The sequence below is a fragment of the Indicator indicator genome, chromosome 6, assembly GCF_027791375.1.
Source record: "Indicator indicator isolate 239-I01 chromosome 6, UM_Iind_1.1, whole genome shotgun sequence".
NCBI classification, from domain to species: Eukaryota; Metazoa; Chordata; class Aves; order Piciformes; family Indicatoridae; genus Indicator; species Indicator indicator.
Window position 1 is genome coordinate 17,102,192 of NC_072015.1, and position 17,656 is coordinate 17,119,847.

At 39.6% G+C, this 17,656-nt stretch overlaps 1 protein-coding gene across 1 annotated transcript in view; it reads right to left on the reverse strand.

Annotated features, from left to right (window-relative positions):
* TPPP (tubulin polymerization promoting protein) overlaps positions 1 to 17,656 on the reverse strand; it is a 60,994-nt gene that overhangs the window by 28,980 nt on the left and 14,358 nt on the right. Inside the window, exon 2 of the mRNA XM_054382036.1 lies at positions 16,807 to 17,121. Coding sequence (XP_054238011.1) covers positions 16,807 to 17,117 — 311 coding nt within the window. The 5' untranslated portion in view covers positions 17,118 to 17,121. The remainder of the gene's footprint in view (positions 1 to 16,806; positions 17,122 to 17,656) is intronic.

The window sequence follows — 17,656 nt, forward strand, 5'->3', positions numbered from 1 at the left end:
TTGGGTTTTGGGGGTTTTGTGGTTTTTTTTTTTTTATTTGTTTTGGTTTTTTGCTTGAGTTTTGTGTGTGTGTGTGTGAGTGTTGTTGGTTTTCCTCTTTTTGTTTTCCAACCAGTCTCAACGCTGAAATGGACATTTTCTTCAAAGCCACTGATTTTAGCAGATGAAACAAGAAACTCAAGTATTGCTTCAAACTATCATTTGCCACATGGTATTCTGGTGCAAGGAGGATAGTGCAGTAATATCTGTTCTCGTAAAGTATGGTACAGAAAGGTAAGCTTTCTAAATTGTGGCCAGTTAATGGTGCAATCAGTATTACAATTCTGTGCTCTTATTCCAGTACATATATCAGATGACTTTCCATATATCCATTCACTTGCTATATATATAAAAAAACCCCATGAAACAAACAACAAAACAATCAAACAACAAACCAAAACAATAAACTAATCTTCTGCATCAGGATCACTGACGAATTTCCATGATAGTTAATTCAACATTTGGTCTCTCACACTCCAGCAGGGCTGCCTGTATGGTAGATTGCTGTTCACAAGCAAGCCAAGTATATCCTCATAGCCTACAAAGCTAAACTGCAAAGTGCCTGTTGCAAAAAAACAGGATGACATAAAAACAATAGATTTTAGATAATGCCAGGTGCATATAAGCTTTATGTGCTGCCCAGCATATACCAGCCTGTGCAGGTCTACTTTGGAAACCCCCCATGACAAAAAAGTCTTTAAAGGGTTGTATGTTGGTTATTTTTATCACAAAATCTCTAAATTAGGTATGCTTTTACAAGCAGTTAATTTAAAACTAATTGATGCATGTATTTATAATAGAATTAACTTCTCACAGTAAAGACAGCAAAAGCAAGAAGAATTCAACAGCAATTGGTTTAGGCCAATGCTCTGCTTCAATTGCTAGAAGCCTGATAGGATAGAAAATAACCAAGACAAGCTTCATGCACTGCTAAACACCTTATCTGACACTTATACAGGTCAGCACAGCCCTGTGAGACCAGGGCTACTGAAACTAGTATGACTTTTTGCCTTTCCATCCTGCAGCAGAGGGATGCCTCCTTTAATGGACATCAGCAGCCAAATCCTCTCACTCTTCAAAGCTCCAAAAATCCTCACAGATTTTCAAACGGAATTCAGTGAAGATACAAGCAAAAATGTTGCCCAGAATTATTCCGAGTACATGGAAATCAGGTACAGTTTATGTGTGCTTCATTTTCTTAAACAGCATATTACAATTAACAATGCTGCTGAGAGCTTAGTCAATCACCACATATGTTGAACCACTGTGCTGTTCAGCAAATTAATTCCAAGATTAAGAAATTATACTTGCATCAACCACACCTAAGAACCTAATCAGCACTTGGCACAGATTATTTGGTAACTGAAGCTGCTGAAAAAAAAAGTCACATGGAAGAAAGAAGTTCATGGCATGTGGAAAAAGGTACTGGTCACTTGGGAGAATTAGAGGAACATTGTCAGGGTACGTAGGGATGCAAGAAGAAAGGCCAAGCTCCTCTTGAAATAAAATCTAGTAAAGGAAGTAAAAGAGAACAAGAAGGGCTTTTTCAAATACATGAATAGCAAAAGGAAGACCAGGGACAATGTGGGCCCATTGCTGAATGAACATGGAGCCCTGGTTAAAAGAAGATGCAGGAAAGGCAGAGTTACTAAATATCTTCTTTGCTTCAGTCTTTACTGCTAAGATCCTCAGGAATCCCAGACCCTGGAAGTAAGAGATAAAATATGGTGGAAGGAAGACTCTCCTTTAGTTGCTGAGGACTGGGTTAGAGATCATTTGGGCAAACTTGAATACCCACAAATCCATGGGTCCACCATGATGCACCCCCAGGTGCTAAAGGAGCTTGGCTGATGTTGCTAAGCCCCTCTCCATCATTTTCAAAGATCATGGAAAATGGAAGAGGTGCCTGAGGACGGGAGGAAAGCCAGTGTCACTCCAGTCTTCAAAACAGGCAAGAAGGAACATCCAGGAAACTACAGACCAGTTAACCTGACCTCCATCCTAGAAAAAGCGATGGAGCAGCTCATTTTGGTGGTCATCTCTAAGCACATGGAAGAAAAGAAGGCTACCAGGAGTAGCCAGCATGGATTCACCAAGGGGAAATCATGCTTGACTAATCTGATAGCTGTCTATGATAGCGTGACTGAATGGGTAGATACAGGCAGAGCAGTGGATATGGTCTACCTTGACTTTAGCAAGGCTTTAGACACCATCTCCCAAAACACCCTTGTAGGCAAACTCAGAAAACATGGTTTAAAAGAGTGAATGGTGAGAGGGATTGGTGGCACAGTCCAGTTGGAGACCTGTAACTAGTGATGATCAGCAAGAGGCAGTACTGGTTCAACATCTTCACCAGTGACCCTCATGAGGGGAAAGAGTGTACCCTCAGCAAGTTTGCTGATGATATGAAAGTGGGAGGGTTGGCCAAGGGAAGGCTGTGCAGCCATTCAGTGAGATCTGGACAGACTGAAGAACTGGGCAAAGGGGAATCTAATGAGGTTCAACAAGAATAATTATAGAGTCCTACACTGGGGAGGAACACCACCATGCAGCAGTACAGATTAGGGGCTGACCTACTGGAAAACAGCTCAATGGAGAAGGACTGTGGAGACCTAGTGGACAATAAGTTATCCATGGGACCTTGTGTCCTAATGTACCCTTGTGACCAAGGAAGCCAATGGTATCCTGGGGTGCATTAAGAAAAATGTGACCACCTTGTCAAGGGAGGTTCTCTTCCTGCTCTGCTCTGCCCAAGTGAGGCCTTATCTGGAGTACTGCATCCTGTTCTGGGCTCCCCAGTTCAAGAGGGACAGGGAGAGAGTACAATGGAGGGCCATGTCAATGATTAAGGGAATAGAACAACAATGGAAAGGCTGAGAGACCTGGGGCTGTTCAGCCTGGAGAAAAGAAGGCTGAGAAGGGATCCGACCAATACTTATAAATACCTTAAGGGTGGGTGTCAAGAAGGGGTCTCTTTTCAATGGGTTCCTGTGATAAGACAATGGGCAATAGATACACACTGAAACACAGGAATTTCTCCTTTTACATGAGGAAAAGCTTCTTTATTATGAGATGACAGAACACTTGAACAGGCTGCCCAGAGAGGTTGTGAGGTCTTCTTTTCTGAAGACTTTCAAAACCTGCCTGCATATGTTCCTGTGTTATATGTCCTAGGTGACCTTGCCTTGGTGGGGGGGTTGGACTAAGTGATCTCCAGAGGTCCCTTCCAGCCCCTACCATTCTGTGATTCTGTGAAATGTCTCCAGAAAATACATTTTGTCATCTTCTTTATCTCAAGGCTTTGACAAACAGAGTTGAAATACTTCCAGAAAGTGCAAATGTCGTGGTACATAACATCAAGTCAGGATCCCTAACATTAAAGACATCCAGTTTTCTGAGTACTCCTTAAGTCTGTCAGCTTTTTGTACCTTAACTGTTTACCTCATGTGACTGACACTGTCCATCCAGACTACGTGTTTCATAGATTGGGACTTAAAGACATAGAAATAGAACGTAAGGAAGCCAGTGGCTGGGTGACACAGCATTGCATCTAAAAGAGAAATAAAAGGAACAATCTCCCAAGCATGCAGGAGATAGTCATAGAACACAGAACTAAATCAGGAAAGGAATTATTAAAATCAGACAAACTGTTTTAAATGTTATTTGAAGTTGCAAATGTTGATGAAGTTACAGTCAGATGGATTTGCAGGTGAAACACAAAATCAGACTGTTAAATCAGCAAGCAAAATTTATCTTATCAGTACAGCAGGAGGAAAACCAAGCAGCTTCCTGAGCTGACTGTTCAGTATGCTTTCTATAGTTTTCTTCATCTGGCTTGAGAAGACCCAACAGGCCACACTCTGTTGTCTTGGCAGAAAAGATCAATGTAGTTCTGTGCATTTTAGTTCAACACCTTTCCCAGCTACCTCATCCACCCAGTGTAATGTAGAGCTTTCCCATTACTCTCAAGTAATGAAAGAAAAGCAGCCTGTTTGGAAGAGGAATCCACTGTTCCAGCCTCTCTGTAAAAGGCAATAATTTCTATTTAATTTTATTATAAAATTTTATAAAACCAACCATGCTGTGCTTTCTTAATGAAGGATGGGCAGCTGGAACACATGGAAAACATATTGGTCCTTCCAAGGAGTTACTAAACTGAATATTTTTCACTGTTCATTTTAAACAAGTATCAGGATTTATCAGGAGCAAAAAAACCACTTAATCAGATTATAGTCTTCAGTCTCAGATTTGCATTCACACTACTCATTACCAGCATTTAAAAAAAAAGCCCCTCAAATCACATATAACAACTCACCTGCTCCATTTTTTTTGCTACAACAAACAAAAATGACCCAAAAAACCCACAAAACAAATACCACTAAAAACCCAACACTTAAAACCCTCTTGTAGAGCTGTAAACACTAATCTATGCATGCAGCTTGCAAACCTGTGAATCCTCCCTTGACACTATGCCAAAAGGAGAATGGCATACTATACTACACATGCTCTTTCATCCACAAGAGCACACCAATATCCACTACGAATAAGTGCATCAGGCATCCATTTTCATAGAGCATCCATCACAGGAAGAAAATGTAAGTAGCTTACATTTGGAAGAAACCTGTTTCAAATTGAGACATAAGAAGACTGACCACAAACAGCATCAAAATAGAGTTCATTATGTTCCCCTACTGCCACAAACTAGCTTGGCAAGCTGCAGCCATAGGTGCTCTACACAGGGAAGTGATCAGACATGATGGTTAACAGTGCAGTCACAATTTTTCATCTACCCCATACCACAGACTCTCCTTACAAAGGTGACCAGACAACACCTTTTTTGTGTAATACAGCCACCACATCACAATGAGTAAGAGCTGAGCACCCTCTTCTGTAAGATCCTTTTGTCACTAGCCTTTTGTATTATTCCCACACTGCTCTGCATCTGATATACTCTCCATTCTCAGCACTGTCAACTCCATTCAGAAGCATAACAAACACCATCCCACACTGAGTAACACACGTGAAATATTATAAAGCAGATAAATCCAGGATTGGGACTGCCCTACAAATTATTTCTGGAGATCTTGTATCATGGCGTTAGATTCCAAGCTAAACACAGATATTGATTTTTTTCAGTTGTGGTGTAACAAATTACTACTATGTCACAGTATCACTGTGTATCTTTTGTTAGCTGAAAGAAAAACTTACCCTTGCACATACTTTTATAATGACATAAAAGCTGTAAGTTGTATCTTTTACAGAGCACAACAATTGCTCCTCTTATCAGCTTACTTTCCTTTTTAAAATATTTGCAAGCAAAGGGCATAGAAAAAAGAGGAAAGACATCTGGGTAATGAAGTAAGCGCTGTCATGTGTTATGAGAGTCACAGCCTGGTGCCAAAGATCCCCAGTGTTCTGCAGCTGCTGATGCCCATGATCACAAATGGCACTAAGTAGTACAATGCTCTGCTGTATAAGCACAGAAAAGGGATGAACAGGTCTACAGCACTAAGTCCTTCTCACCAGATGATGGTGGCTTATATTAAGAGTCTTAAGTCTGCTGAAGGAGGATTCCAGAAAGGTCTTTAGTTTTTTAAGCATCTTATGAAGCTTGTGTCACAATCACAAACACAGGATAACAGTGTAAGACTCTAAAAGATTCCTCATGCTTTTAGGCCTCTTCTTTCCAGAACAACATTGAGCCAAGGGAGGAAGACAGTTGTCTGGTGGACTCTGCAGAATACACTAAGTTATGGTAATGCTACAGACTAAACCTTAAAGTGAGAGTTATAAATATGTCAGCTTATCCAAAAGGTTTTTGAAGCTGATTCAACAGCAGACAAACTGCAAGGCTCTACGGCTTCCTTGTGCCATGATACTCACACCATGACAGAAGCAGAAAGGGGGAGCAACCTCACTGAGGGCTAAAGTACCATGACACTCCTTCATTCTTCTTCTTCTTCTTTGGATTGAGTAACTCATTTGCTTTTTGAAGTCAGAGTCCAGATTATGATTATTCTATTTTATATGGATTATTAGGAATTTGACCTGAACTGCAGAGGGCCCAGGTAACTGAGAAATATAGGTAACTGCAATTTTAGGCAAAAGATATTCTGATTGCAAGAAGTTCTGTGTAATGGGAAGCTATGCCCACTACTAAAATCCTTTTAGAATGATAAGACCCTAATGATAACTACAAACCAGTTCACATTCCACCAAGGAGCCTTAAAGGTACTGCCTGTCCCCATAACATCAGGTAGCGTTAGGTGACACTGTCACTCACGTTTTCCCTCTTGTGTGGACATTAAGTTCAGGATCAGCTGACTCTCAGAGGTTTTGTTGATCCTTGCCTGTCAAGTCAGCCACATACCTGCCCACTGCAGACTAGAAAGAAACCCAAAACTGCACTCTGTTTCAGTGTCTGGCTTCTGAGTCTCCTCAATCACGTCTACCACAAGCAAGGATGTTTCTAATTCTACAATATTCTGGAGTACAAGAAAATATAGACAGAAAAAGAAAATAAAACATCTTCTATCACAATATTCACCAAAATCCTCATTGTCTGATACAAAAGTAAACCTTGTGACTATCTTGATGAAGCAATGATTGCCCAGGTTGCTAGTCAGTACAGACATATTGTCCTGTTGTCTCCCCAAACCACTCCCCACCCCAAAAGAAACTGCGCAAAAGATAGGACAACACACAAAAAAGCTCTCCAAATGCTGCTGAGGTATACCTATCCACACACCCCACTTCATCATGCTTTCAACTACCTCCCTAATATGTTTAAATCGATGTGCAGTAATCACACTGAAGTCTTCTGTCTGAAACCTGAAACAAGTCTACATGCCCTAGAGCAGAGCCACAGAGAGCAGGGCACACACTACATGGCATGACTGAGTTATCTTACAACAATTCATGAAAATCTTCATAAAACTAACTAGCCATATAGAAAGCAGCCCCAATTAAAATATCACCTCATCTACTTCCCAAGGCAAACAATGAGTTAGAATATAGATTTTCTACCCTCCAGGGAACTTTCCTGTGGGAAATAATACAGGGCGAGATCTGCCCTGTAATTCTGTTTGTCATCTTGCTCCTTTACATTCACATTGTTTCTGCAGACATTCTTTACATCTTAATCATCTTCTACTTCAGCCCATGAAAAATGAGAGACATTGTCTATGCTGATGTTTAAGAGTCTAGAAAATGATTGCTTATTAGTCAGTAATATGAGTTAATTTTCTAACACAGATTTCACATAGCTGCTTTTAGAAATGAGAAAGAGGCAATTTTATATGATGGTGCAACATGATTCAATTAGGCTGACTTGCCAAGACAAAAAAATAAGGCAAAAAGCCTTCTAAAACCCCACAACATCTCTTAACCAGAGCCCTACTTCTGCTACAAACTAGCAGATGTCTTTGTAACCCACAAGCAGCTTATGCCACACAGTTTAGCAGCTACCAAGCACTATGTATGGTATCATGCAGCATTCTGTATCAGCTGGGAAATGAATCACCCACCACTGTATCTGTAAGTTTTCACATGATGTCTATTTGCATGAAAAGACATTTTAAAAACCATAACCAGCATACATTAGGACTACAGGATGTAACCATTTTACACACACAAAACAAGTGAACCTTAACCCATCTTCTCAGAAGGGATCATTGATTTACTTTCAGAATGTAATGCCTCTTGGCAAGAAAGAAAAAATAGTTGTTTTGCTATTTTTTTTTTAAATAAAAAGGGTTTTAAGGGTAAAGTGCAAAAGCCAACATTAGATTTAGCTTCTTGGAGAAGAAGAGAAATTAAGATCTAATTTCAATTCAAATAAAATATACGTGATGGGGCAAAGAACACTTTCTGTTGTGAACTACCTACCCCTCACTACAACAAATGGACATTGAGATGCTGGTGCATGTCCAGAGAATGATAATGAAGCTGGTGAAAGGTCTAGAGCACAAATCTAATGAGGAATGGCTGAGGGAACTGCATTGTTTAGTTTGGAGAAGAGGAGGCTGAGGGGAGATCTTTTCTCTCAGAAAGAAAAGATCTACAACTACCTGAAATTAAGGTGTAGTGAGGTGGGGGTTGGTCTCTTCTCCCAGGTAACAAGAAACAGGATGACAGGAAACAGCCTAAGGTTGCACCAGGGGAGCTTTAGATTTGATATTAGGAAACTTTCTTCACTGAAAGAGTGGTTATGATTCTGATCAGGCTGCCCAGGCAAATGGTGGAATCACCATCCCTAGGAATGTTCAAAATACATGGTGGTGTTTAGGGACATGGTTTAGTGGTGGGCTTGGCAGTGTCCGGTTTTTGGTTGGACTCAATGATCTTGGAGGTCTTTCTCAAACTGAACAATTCTGTGATTCTACATTTCCATGTGCAACTGCACAACTTCACAATTTGCCTGGAAGGGGGAGATTTATTAGCACAGATTATGTTCTGTATACCATTCTGTACCCACTTAAAACTCACTTCACCACGCAGACATACTAAAGTACACAAGTTAACTGCTACGCCTACTTCATGCGTGAAGTAGGATTACACAAATCAGATTCTATGTCACTGTTAAAGACTCTGTTCTGCAGGGAGGTAAAACACAAGTTTCTAAATAAAGTGAAGCACATAGTAGTTATAAGACAACTTCATACCCATTTACATATTTTGAAAATTTAAGAGAGGCTTCAGTAAATCTCTGTTGAATACAAATTAGAGAAACCTCCTGGAGAGATAGTTGTTTTGAATGAGTACAGGTGTCAAAGTGCCATTCTTTCCAAATATATTAAGAAAGCAAGAATTATCACTTTTTTCCAATACAAAGACAACAATTATAGCTGACAAATGCAGGAAGCATGTACTCATTCTTGTCAAGAGTAGTTGTCTGGCCAGCTGCTTAGAGCAAACATGATCCATTTTAGTTCTTCCAGTCTTGCAACAATAGTGAACTGTTGCTGAATTAGGACCCATCTGCTCTCAGGTGGAAGCACTCCTGCAGACAGACCTGACTGAATCAGACTGTGGGAACTAAGCTAAACAGCTGACTGTGCAAGATGTACTAAGGATGGGTGGAATTGCTCAGAAGTCAGGACACAATAAAGTATGTTGTGAAGATTCTCCATGGGAACAAAACCTTCCTTTCTCAAAAAGATGGAGGAAAGTTTTCTGGCTTTTAGAACACATGGCTTCCTCAGCAACAAGAAAACATGTCAAAGCAATATAAGAAACTATTAATGGAATTTGAGACAACAATTATGCTTTCACTTGATCTTTTACCAAAAATATTTCAGAGGGCAGGGAGTAAGGTATATTTACAAAGCTTCTGTAGATTAACTAGTCTTCAAAAACGAGCCAGTATAGAATCACAAAAATTTGTTTAAAATTTAACACATAGTAACATCAAAACAAACAAATGTTTCCATAGAGACAACTACCTAAATAAATGCTCACAATGGATCCAAGGCATGAAACATCACCCAGGCTTGCCTGAAACATAGTAACATGCCAGTGTAAACAGAAATATATTTATTTTTCTATCTAATAATGTCATAGAATTAGCAGTTTCATCACACTGCTTAAACTGTATTCTTACAGTGCTGAGTGGTAACACTTCTAAAATAAGAGCAGAGGTATTTATATTAGGGCTATTACTATTACCATATTAACTACATACAACAAGTGGAGTATGTGTATGGCATAGCTAACGTATCAAAATTCTCACAGCAGTTGTTGACCCCAGTAAACAAAGAAATTGAATTTCCTAAGGCAACATGCCAGAATGCTGGTCAGAGATCAGCAATATCTACTCTTCTTTAGCATTCTGCTTCCATTAATACAAAAACTCTGAAGTTCTTAAACCATAGTGTGTTACTGTTTTGCTGTATTAAAAAGAATGCAACCCATATGACTTTTCCTACCAAACACAGAATACGTCTGTGCCCTTCTCCTGTGTCACCAGTGAGCTTGCTTTCTCCAAGGCAGTAAGATTTGCTATACTGCTATTTGCCCCCTGCAAGCACAAGGCACACAGCCTACTGGAGCGAGTGCAGAGGAGGGCAAGGAAGCTGGTGAAGAGCCTGATGAATAAATCTTATGAAGAGCGACTGAAGGAGCTGGGGCTGTTTAGTTTGAAAAAAAGGAGGCTGAGGGGAGACCTCATGGCTCTCTACAACTATCTGAAAGGACATTGTGGAGTGGCTGGTGCTGGTCTCTTCTCACAGGTAGTAAGTGATATAACAAGAGGGAATGGCCTCAAGCTGTTTAGACTGGACATTAGGAAAAAATTTTTCATGGAAAGAGTGGTCAGGCATTGGAGTGTGCTGCCCAGGGAGGTGGTTGAGTCACCAGCTCTGGATGTGTTTATAGGTCGTTTGGATGTGGTGCATGGGGATATGGTTTAGAGGTGAACCATGCAAAGTAGGGTTATTGGTTGGACTTGGTGATCCCAAGGGTCTTTTCCACCCTGAGTGATTCTGTGAGAAAAGTAACATGAACTAAGATAAAAGAAACAGTCAGTTCATGAGGAAAACTTCCAAGAAGGAAGGCAATCGTTTCAGATACTAAAAAGATACCCATGGAATTCCCCTTGTCATGAAAGTCATCCATTTTCAAATGCGTGTATGCAATTCTCAAAATTCAGTAGACTTAGGTTGAATCACCATTCCTGATTTGCAACAAATAAGAGATGTCTATTTAAGGTTTAGATAGTACATTAAAAATGAACGTTTGGGATGATCTTTTATTACTAAAATATTTATACTAAAGTCCTACATCATAGCAGAAGTCTGATCTAAAGGGAAATGCAAATCATTACAAAAATGGTGAAATACTATTTTCGTTCCTGTCATGAAAATTTCATATACAGTGATCTATGAAAACTTTCCTTCTTATAGAATATGATTGTATTCTTGTCTTTCAGCACAGCAGTTAAATTTAGGGACCACTTAAAAATACATACATTACTTCTTACAAAGTGTTTTCAGGCTTTTTTTTTTCTAACAATGATATGAGCAGATTTTTCAGATAAAGGGTTGCTTAATTTTTGGCATTTAAAGACAAAAGGTCTCTTGATACCAATTAGCAAGAGACTTTTTACATATCTTTAAGCAAGGAGCTATCTTTGAAATTAAAATATACCAAGCAACCATAATGCTATGCAGTCCAATGAACATATGAGAAAGGAGTCCAACATCTCAAGTTTTGGCTGTGAACCTATAAAATACAGGAAGGGAAGCTTCCTACATAACTGCATTGAGTTATGTACACTTTTGTTGGTTTTGCTGCACTTTAAATAGAACAAATTTCATCCCATAAAATACTTTAATGCCTTGTAATTAATTTTTCTTTCTTTTTTTGCCTTTCTATGTACATGGACAGAAATACTATATGAGATGCCTTTATTTTACATTTTTATAACCCAAAAAAAGTGCATTACTGTTCTACTTATAGAAGCAGCAGCCTATCCCAACTATATTAATGCAATTCAAATAGTTGGCATAAACATATGTGGTTTTCATCTGATCTCTAGGGATACGACTTATAAACATTCATACACATGGGATTTTTTTTTCATTCCAAGTAATCCCATTGCAAAATTCATTGCTGCTTAATTTCTTGCATTTTCTGACTTGACAAGAGAAAGTTTTTAACACAGAAAAAACAGGTGGGGGACAGAAAAAGACATCTATTAAATAACTTTTAAACACAACATTACAATCTATGAAATTGGAAGGATTTGTGAGATGCATAAGTAACTACAAATTACTGCTAAACAAAAATATTTGGGAGGGAGAGGAAAAGAGGAGAGAAGAATACCCTCAATCTACATCTTTTCTTACCAAATAATGCAGTTCTGATGGTTTTTCTTTCATGTCTATTCCATTTTTTTCCTAAAGTACATACAAATATTGTGCTTACAGGAAGACTTTCAGTGGACCTTTATGCAAGATAAATAGACAAATTACACTTCAGTACCCTCTCGCTAGAAAGTAAACAACATTCTACACTTCTTTTCTAATTTGTAACAAAGGTTAATCAGAATTTCCTTTATAGCAACATAACCATAAATGCATTAATCTCTGAAAGACACACACATAGTTGCAGCTTTGAAGAAGTATCCGGGACTATTCAAACTTCCCACATGTTTTGTTCACCTGGTTTGGCAGAGGTGTGGAGGGGGATGTTGAGCCTAGAAAAGTGTTCAGTACTTCTTAGGAATGAACTAATAAATCTCTCCTCCAGCACAGAAAATCACCAACCAGAGAATAAAACACTGTATTTCAGTAGCTCTTAGGTAACCATATCCCTTACTAATTTCCCTGTTATTTTATCTTCAACACATAGTTCCTAACCATTTTGCCAGTATCTGCAGCAGAAAAATAAATGAAGCTTGGGCAAGTTAGCAAGATGACAAACAGGAGGTTATATACAGACACAGTAATTCATAAATCCAAGGAATAATTCTACTAGATTAATTATTTTCTAGAATCTGAACAACATGTGCCATTGTCATAAATTATAAATATAGCTGGCTATAAAACAAACCCTGCTAAACATGGTGGCTTCCCACTAATAAACCAAACAAAATCTTTTCTGAAGTTCTACCACAATGCTAGGTGGCAGTTGTAGTCAGGTATGAAATAAGCCCTCTTCTTACCTCTGAGTGTGTTCCCTGGTCAGACTATAACCGCCAAGATCCTCCAGCCCCATCTCACTGAACCACTGTGGCAGACCACAAGAATCCCAGGGCAGAGCCCATCTTTTGAGACACAGCCTAGCTGAAGAACCTAAAACCAAAAGTTAAGTACAGAGCCTTCTGATGGTCAGCAGTATAACTCTTCTTGAGGCATGGAAGCAGTAATGTGAACTTTCTGAGGAATCGGATATTCTTTTATTGCATTGAATGCTCTTCATTCAACACAGATGGTGAAAAATTCAGGTTGTTCAAAATCCTTAGTGCTCTGCTAGGAAAAAGGTGCTTGTAGAACGGAAAGAAGTAAGAGTTTATTTTGTGTGACTGTTTCAGTGTAGCACCAAATCTATCATTATCTTTTACCTTAGGGTTAAATGTGAAGCAAAAGGAAAGCAAGGAAAAGCAGTTGTTTGAATATGCTTGAGAAAGCTTGTATACTCAGCCTCATAGGCTTAAGCCTCCTAAGTTCATAGAGTCATAGAATTGTTTTGGTTGGAAAAAAACCCTTATGATCATTGAGTCCAATCATAAACCTAACAACACCATGCCCACCAAACCATGTCCTGAAGCATCATGTCTATGTGTTTTCTGAACAATTCCAGGGATGGTGACTCCACCACTTCCTTGGGCAGAATGTTCCAATGCTTGACCACTCTTTCAGTAAAACATTTTTACTGATATCCAATCTAAACCTCCCCTGGCACAACTTGAGCCTATTCCTCCTGTTCTATTACTTGATACTAGATAGAAAAGACCAACACCCACCATACTACAACCTTCTTTCAGGGACTTGTAGAGAGCAATAAGGTCTCTCTTCAGCTTCCTTGTATCCAGACTAAACAACCACAGCTCCATCAGCCACTCCTGTCAAGACCTGCTCTCCAGACCCTTCACCAGCTTTGTTGCCCTTTTCTGGACCTGCCCCAGTACCTCAATATCCTTCTTGCAGTGAGGGGCCAAAACCGAACCCAGGATTCAAGGTGCGGTCTCACCACTGCCAAGTACAGGAGCAGAACCACTTCCCCTACTCTAGCTGGCCACACTATTTCTCATACAAGCCAGGATGTTGTTGGCTTTCCTGGCCACCTGGGCACACTGCTGGCTCATCTTCAGCCAGTTCTCAATCAGTACTCCCAGGTCCTCTTTGGCCAGGCAGCTTCCCAGACACTCTGCACCAAGCCTGGAGCATTCATGGGCTTGTTGTGACCTAAGTGCAGGACCTGGCACTTGGCCTTGTTAAAGTTACAGCATATTACTAACACTTGAGTAGCTACTGTCATTAAAACTTCCCTTGATATACTGTACGTGAAATGTGATCTAGATTAAAAAGAATTGCTGACATATGCTCTCAAGAATAAAAATGTAACATGAGAAAACAAATCATCCTAATAAAGATAGCAAATTCAGTTACTGTAAGTTTCCATTTAGGCAAGCTTAATTTTAAAATAATTTTTAAAAGAGAAGAATATATAAAGTACACGTTATATGTACATGTACAGGTGAAAAATTAACAATTAATACAAAATTAAGATAAAATTGCTTTCACATCTGATGCACTTATCTTCTAAACTACTAAATACTAGACAGAGGAAAAGGTGGTGTATATCTTCTAAGAGAAATGACAGTACTTCACAGAGGTCACAGGAGGAAAGTCTCAGAAACTGCTGAACAGGCACCTCCCCACAGAGCCAGAGACAAGAACCCCTGCATTGAGTTGAGACAATCACAAGAGGATGTGCTGACATTTGCATTGAGCCTCAGGTAACTATCACCTCATAACTCATTCATGCAGAACAGAACTGGATTCCTTCTACCCCAGCAGGCACCCAGACCAGTACTTTTTTGGATCTTCATATGATCTATATGCCTACTGTGGAGCTGTTTTATCAGTAACTTGCCCAGATGCTGACATAAGAAAGTAATATAAGATTTACTATTTCCTGTGATGATAGATACTGAGAAATGTTTAAGTTGATGAAAGCCAAAGAAAATTTGAAAGCAAATACCAGCACTGTCTGTCATAGATCAAGAAAATTCTACAGACTAAACATCCATTACAAATAAGCTAGTTCACTAATAGCACATCTAATTTTGGCAACACAGTTTCCGATAAATACAAGTTGGGACTCAAAGAGAAAGTGAACTGATGCAAGAAAAAGAGGACTGGAGTGTGCATATATAGTCCTTTCAATTGCTTAGACAAGATCCCTGAGGAGAAAGGAAACAAAGAAAGAAAGAAGTCAAATGTGTAATGTCATTGTAACTGAGCACATTTACACTGGAGCACCTTTCAAGTTCAAGTGCCTTTTCTTCTCTGCCTTTCTATGCTTCGATGCTCTCTAAAGCATTAATGCTTGCAGCAAATCTTCCCAACTACTCTTGTAAACAACTCAGTTTGCATGTCCTCCTCAGTGTTACACCACAGCAGTGGAGAACACAAGCTAAATAAATGTTTACACAAGCTACAGGAACAACTAAGGTACCTCCCTTAAGTATGTCCTTTGACATATACTTTTGGCCACAACAACCCCATGCAGTGCTACAGGCTGGGGACAGAGTGGCTGGAGAGCAGCCAGGCAGAAAGGGACCTGGGGGTACTGATTGACAGCTGCCTGAACATGAGCCAGCAGTGTGCCCAGGTGGCCAGGAAGGCCAGTGGCATCCTGGCCTGTAGCAGGAATAGTGTGGCCAGCAGAAGTAGAGAAGTCCTTCTGCCCCTGTACTCAGCACCGGTTAGGACACACCTTGAGTACTGATTCCAGTTCTGGGCCCCTCATTTTACTAAAGGTATGAGATGTTCAAACATGTCCAGAGAAGGGTAACAGAGCTGGTGAGGGGTCTAGAGCACAAGCCCTGTGTGGAGCAGTGTAGGGAGCTGGGGTTGTTTAGCCTGGAGAAGAGGAGGCTCAGGGGAGACCTTATTGCTCCCTACAACTACCTGAAAGGAGGTTGTAGACAGGTGGGGATTGGTCTCTTCTCTCAGGCCACCAGTGACAGAACAAGAAGGCACAGTCTCAAGCTGCACCAGGGGAACTTTAGGCTGGATGTTAGGAAAAAATTCTTCACAGAAAGAGTAATTGGCCATTGGAATGGGCTGCTCAGGGAGGTGGTGGAGTTACCGTCCCTGGGTGTGTTTAAAAAAAGACTGGATGCAGCACTTAGTGCCATGGTTTAGTTGATTGGATGGTGTTAGGTAATAGACTGGACTTGATGATCTTGGAGGTCTTTTTCAACCTAGTTAATTCTGTAACATGATGAGCTGTGAGACAATTTAAAGAGTTACTATAGTAAAGTAAGGCAGAAAAGACAGAGCTATCAGACAGATGAAGAGTGAAAATGATGCAATTTTTCACACAGAGCAAGAAAAAAAGCAAAAAACCAAAATTTATTTGGGGCTTCATACAGAATATGCCCAAAGAGTTGAATATATTGTCTTGGATTTGACATGTTTGTGGATCAAGCTCGCCTAGCTTTTTGATCCGGGGAAAAAGTTTCACTAAAGCTCTAGTCTACTCACAAGGATAAGATATGACCACTGAGATAATCCTAACCAATTAAACTGCATTGCAAATTCACCATCCGTCTGGTGTAGCCTTATACTTTAAGTAGGTGTTGTGCTGGTCCTCAGGACTGCTAGAACAATGACTTTTAGTACATATCCTGTCTTATTCTCAGTCCCCTGAGGCTGTGTTTTGGCAAGATGTAAAACTACGTCCTGATTTCATTCAGATAATCCTTCAGGGCACATTGATATCATTTACTGTAAAAACCAAAGCAGAACAAAACAAGGGTTCATGGAATAGCTTGTGTTTGTCCGGATACATCATACCTCTTTCTACAGCATAACACCTTCAGTGTCACTGAAGTCAGTTTAAGATAGCAGGACAGAAGCTGAATACTGTATCTTTAGACAAAGCATCATAGTTTCTTAAAGTAACAAGAAAGATATTGATTGTGACAAAGACACAGAGTGCTTCACAACATCTGTAAGCAACAGAAGAGAAATTTAGATGATACCTACAAAACATTTTGGGAAGACAAGGTAACAATTCCAGAAAGGAACTTACTTGATTTTACTGAAGACAATGTCAACATCTGTGATTGTCACGTTCTTTCCATCTATCACATGACAGTCCTTACATAGCTTTGACCAGTTCTTCCCATGCATTTCTTTTCCTGTGGCTCTTGTATCTCCATGGATGGCAAATTTTCTAAAGGCCTCTTCCAGAGCACTTAGTTCTCCTGCCACAGCTCCCTCATGGGAGCTGTTTGAATCACAGGATAATCGTTTTGCTGCTCGGTCCTTTGTTGGATCTGAAGGAGACTTTGGAGGAGTCCTATTCACGGGTTTGGTCGACTTTGCTTTATTGTCAGCCATTGTGCTACAAAGAAGAGGAGGGTAAACTCATTACATTAATTTGCATTATTTTACTTTCTGTTAAGATGTAGCCTACAGTCTCTGTCACAACTGATGGAGATTAAGCAGCATATAAACTTAGCAAGAGCTCAGTGTTCTCCATCATCAAATAACAGTCTATACATAGACCTGGGTAACTCTGCCCATCTAGAAATAAATTCTAGCATATAAACAAGGCCAACAAAAAAAAAAAAGTCAATGAAAGAACACTCCAAAATAAGGTACAAACCTAATTTCACCATCATTACATCAGCCAACTAAAAAACATTAATGTTTGTTTCTTTTTCTCTTCTTTTTTTTTTTAATTGGTGATAATCACCGTACTTGTTTTACTGATTGGAATAAAGGTGTGCCCTTTACATTGCAGGCATTACTACCTAATTCTTTGTTTTTGAAGGAAAAAACAAATAGCTCTTTATTTTCTGGATTGCACTTTTAAATTATATTTTATTGAAAAATGAAATACCTTGAAAGTACAGTAAAAATACTGATATTATAAC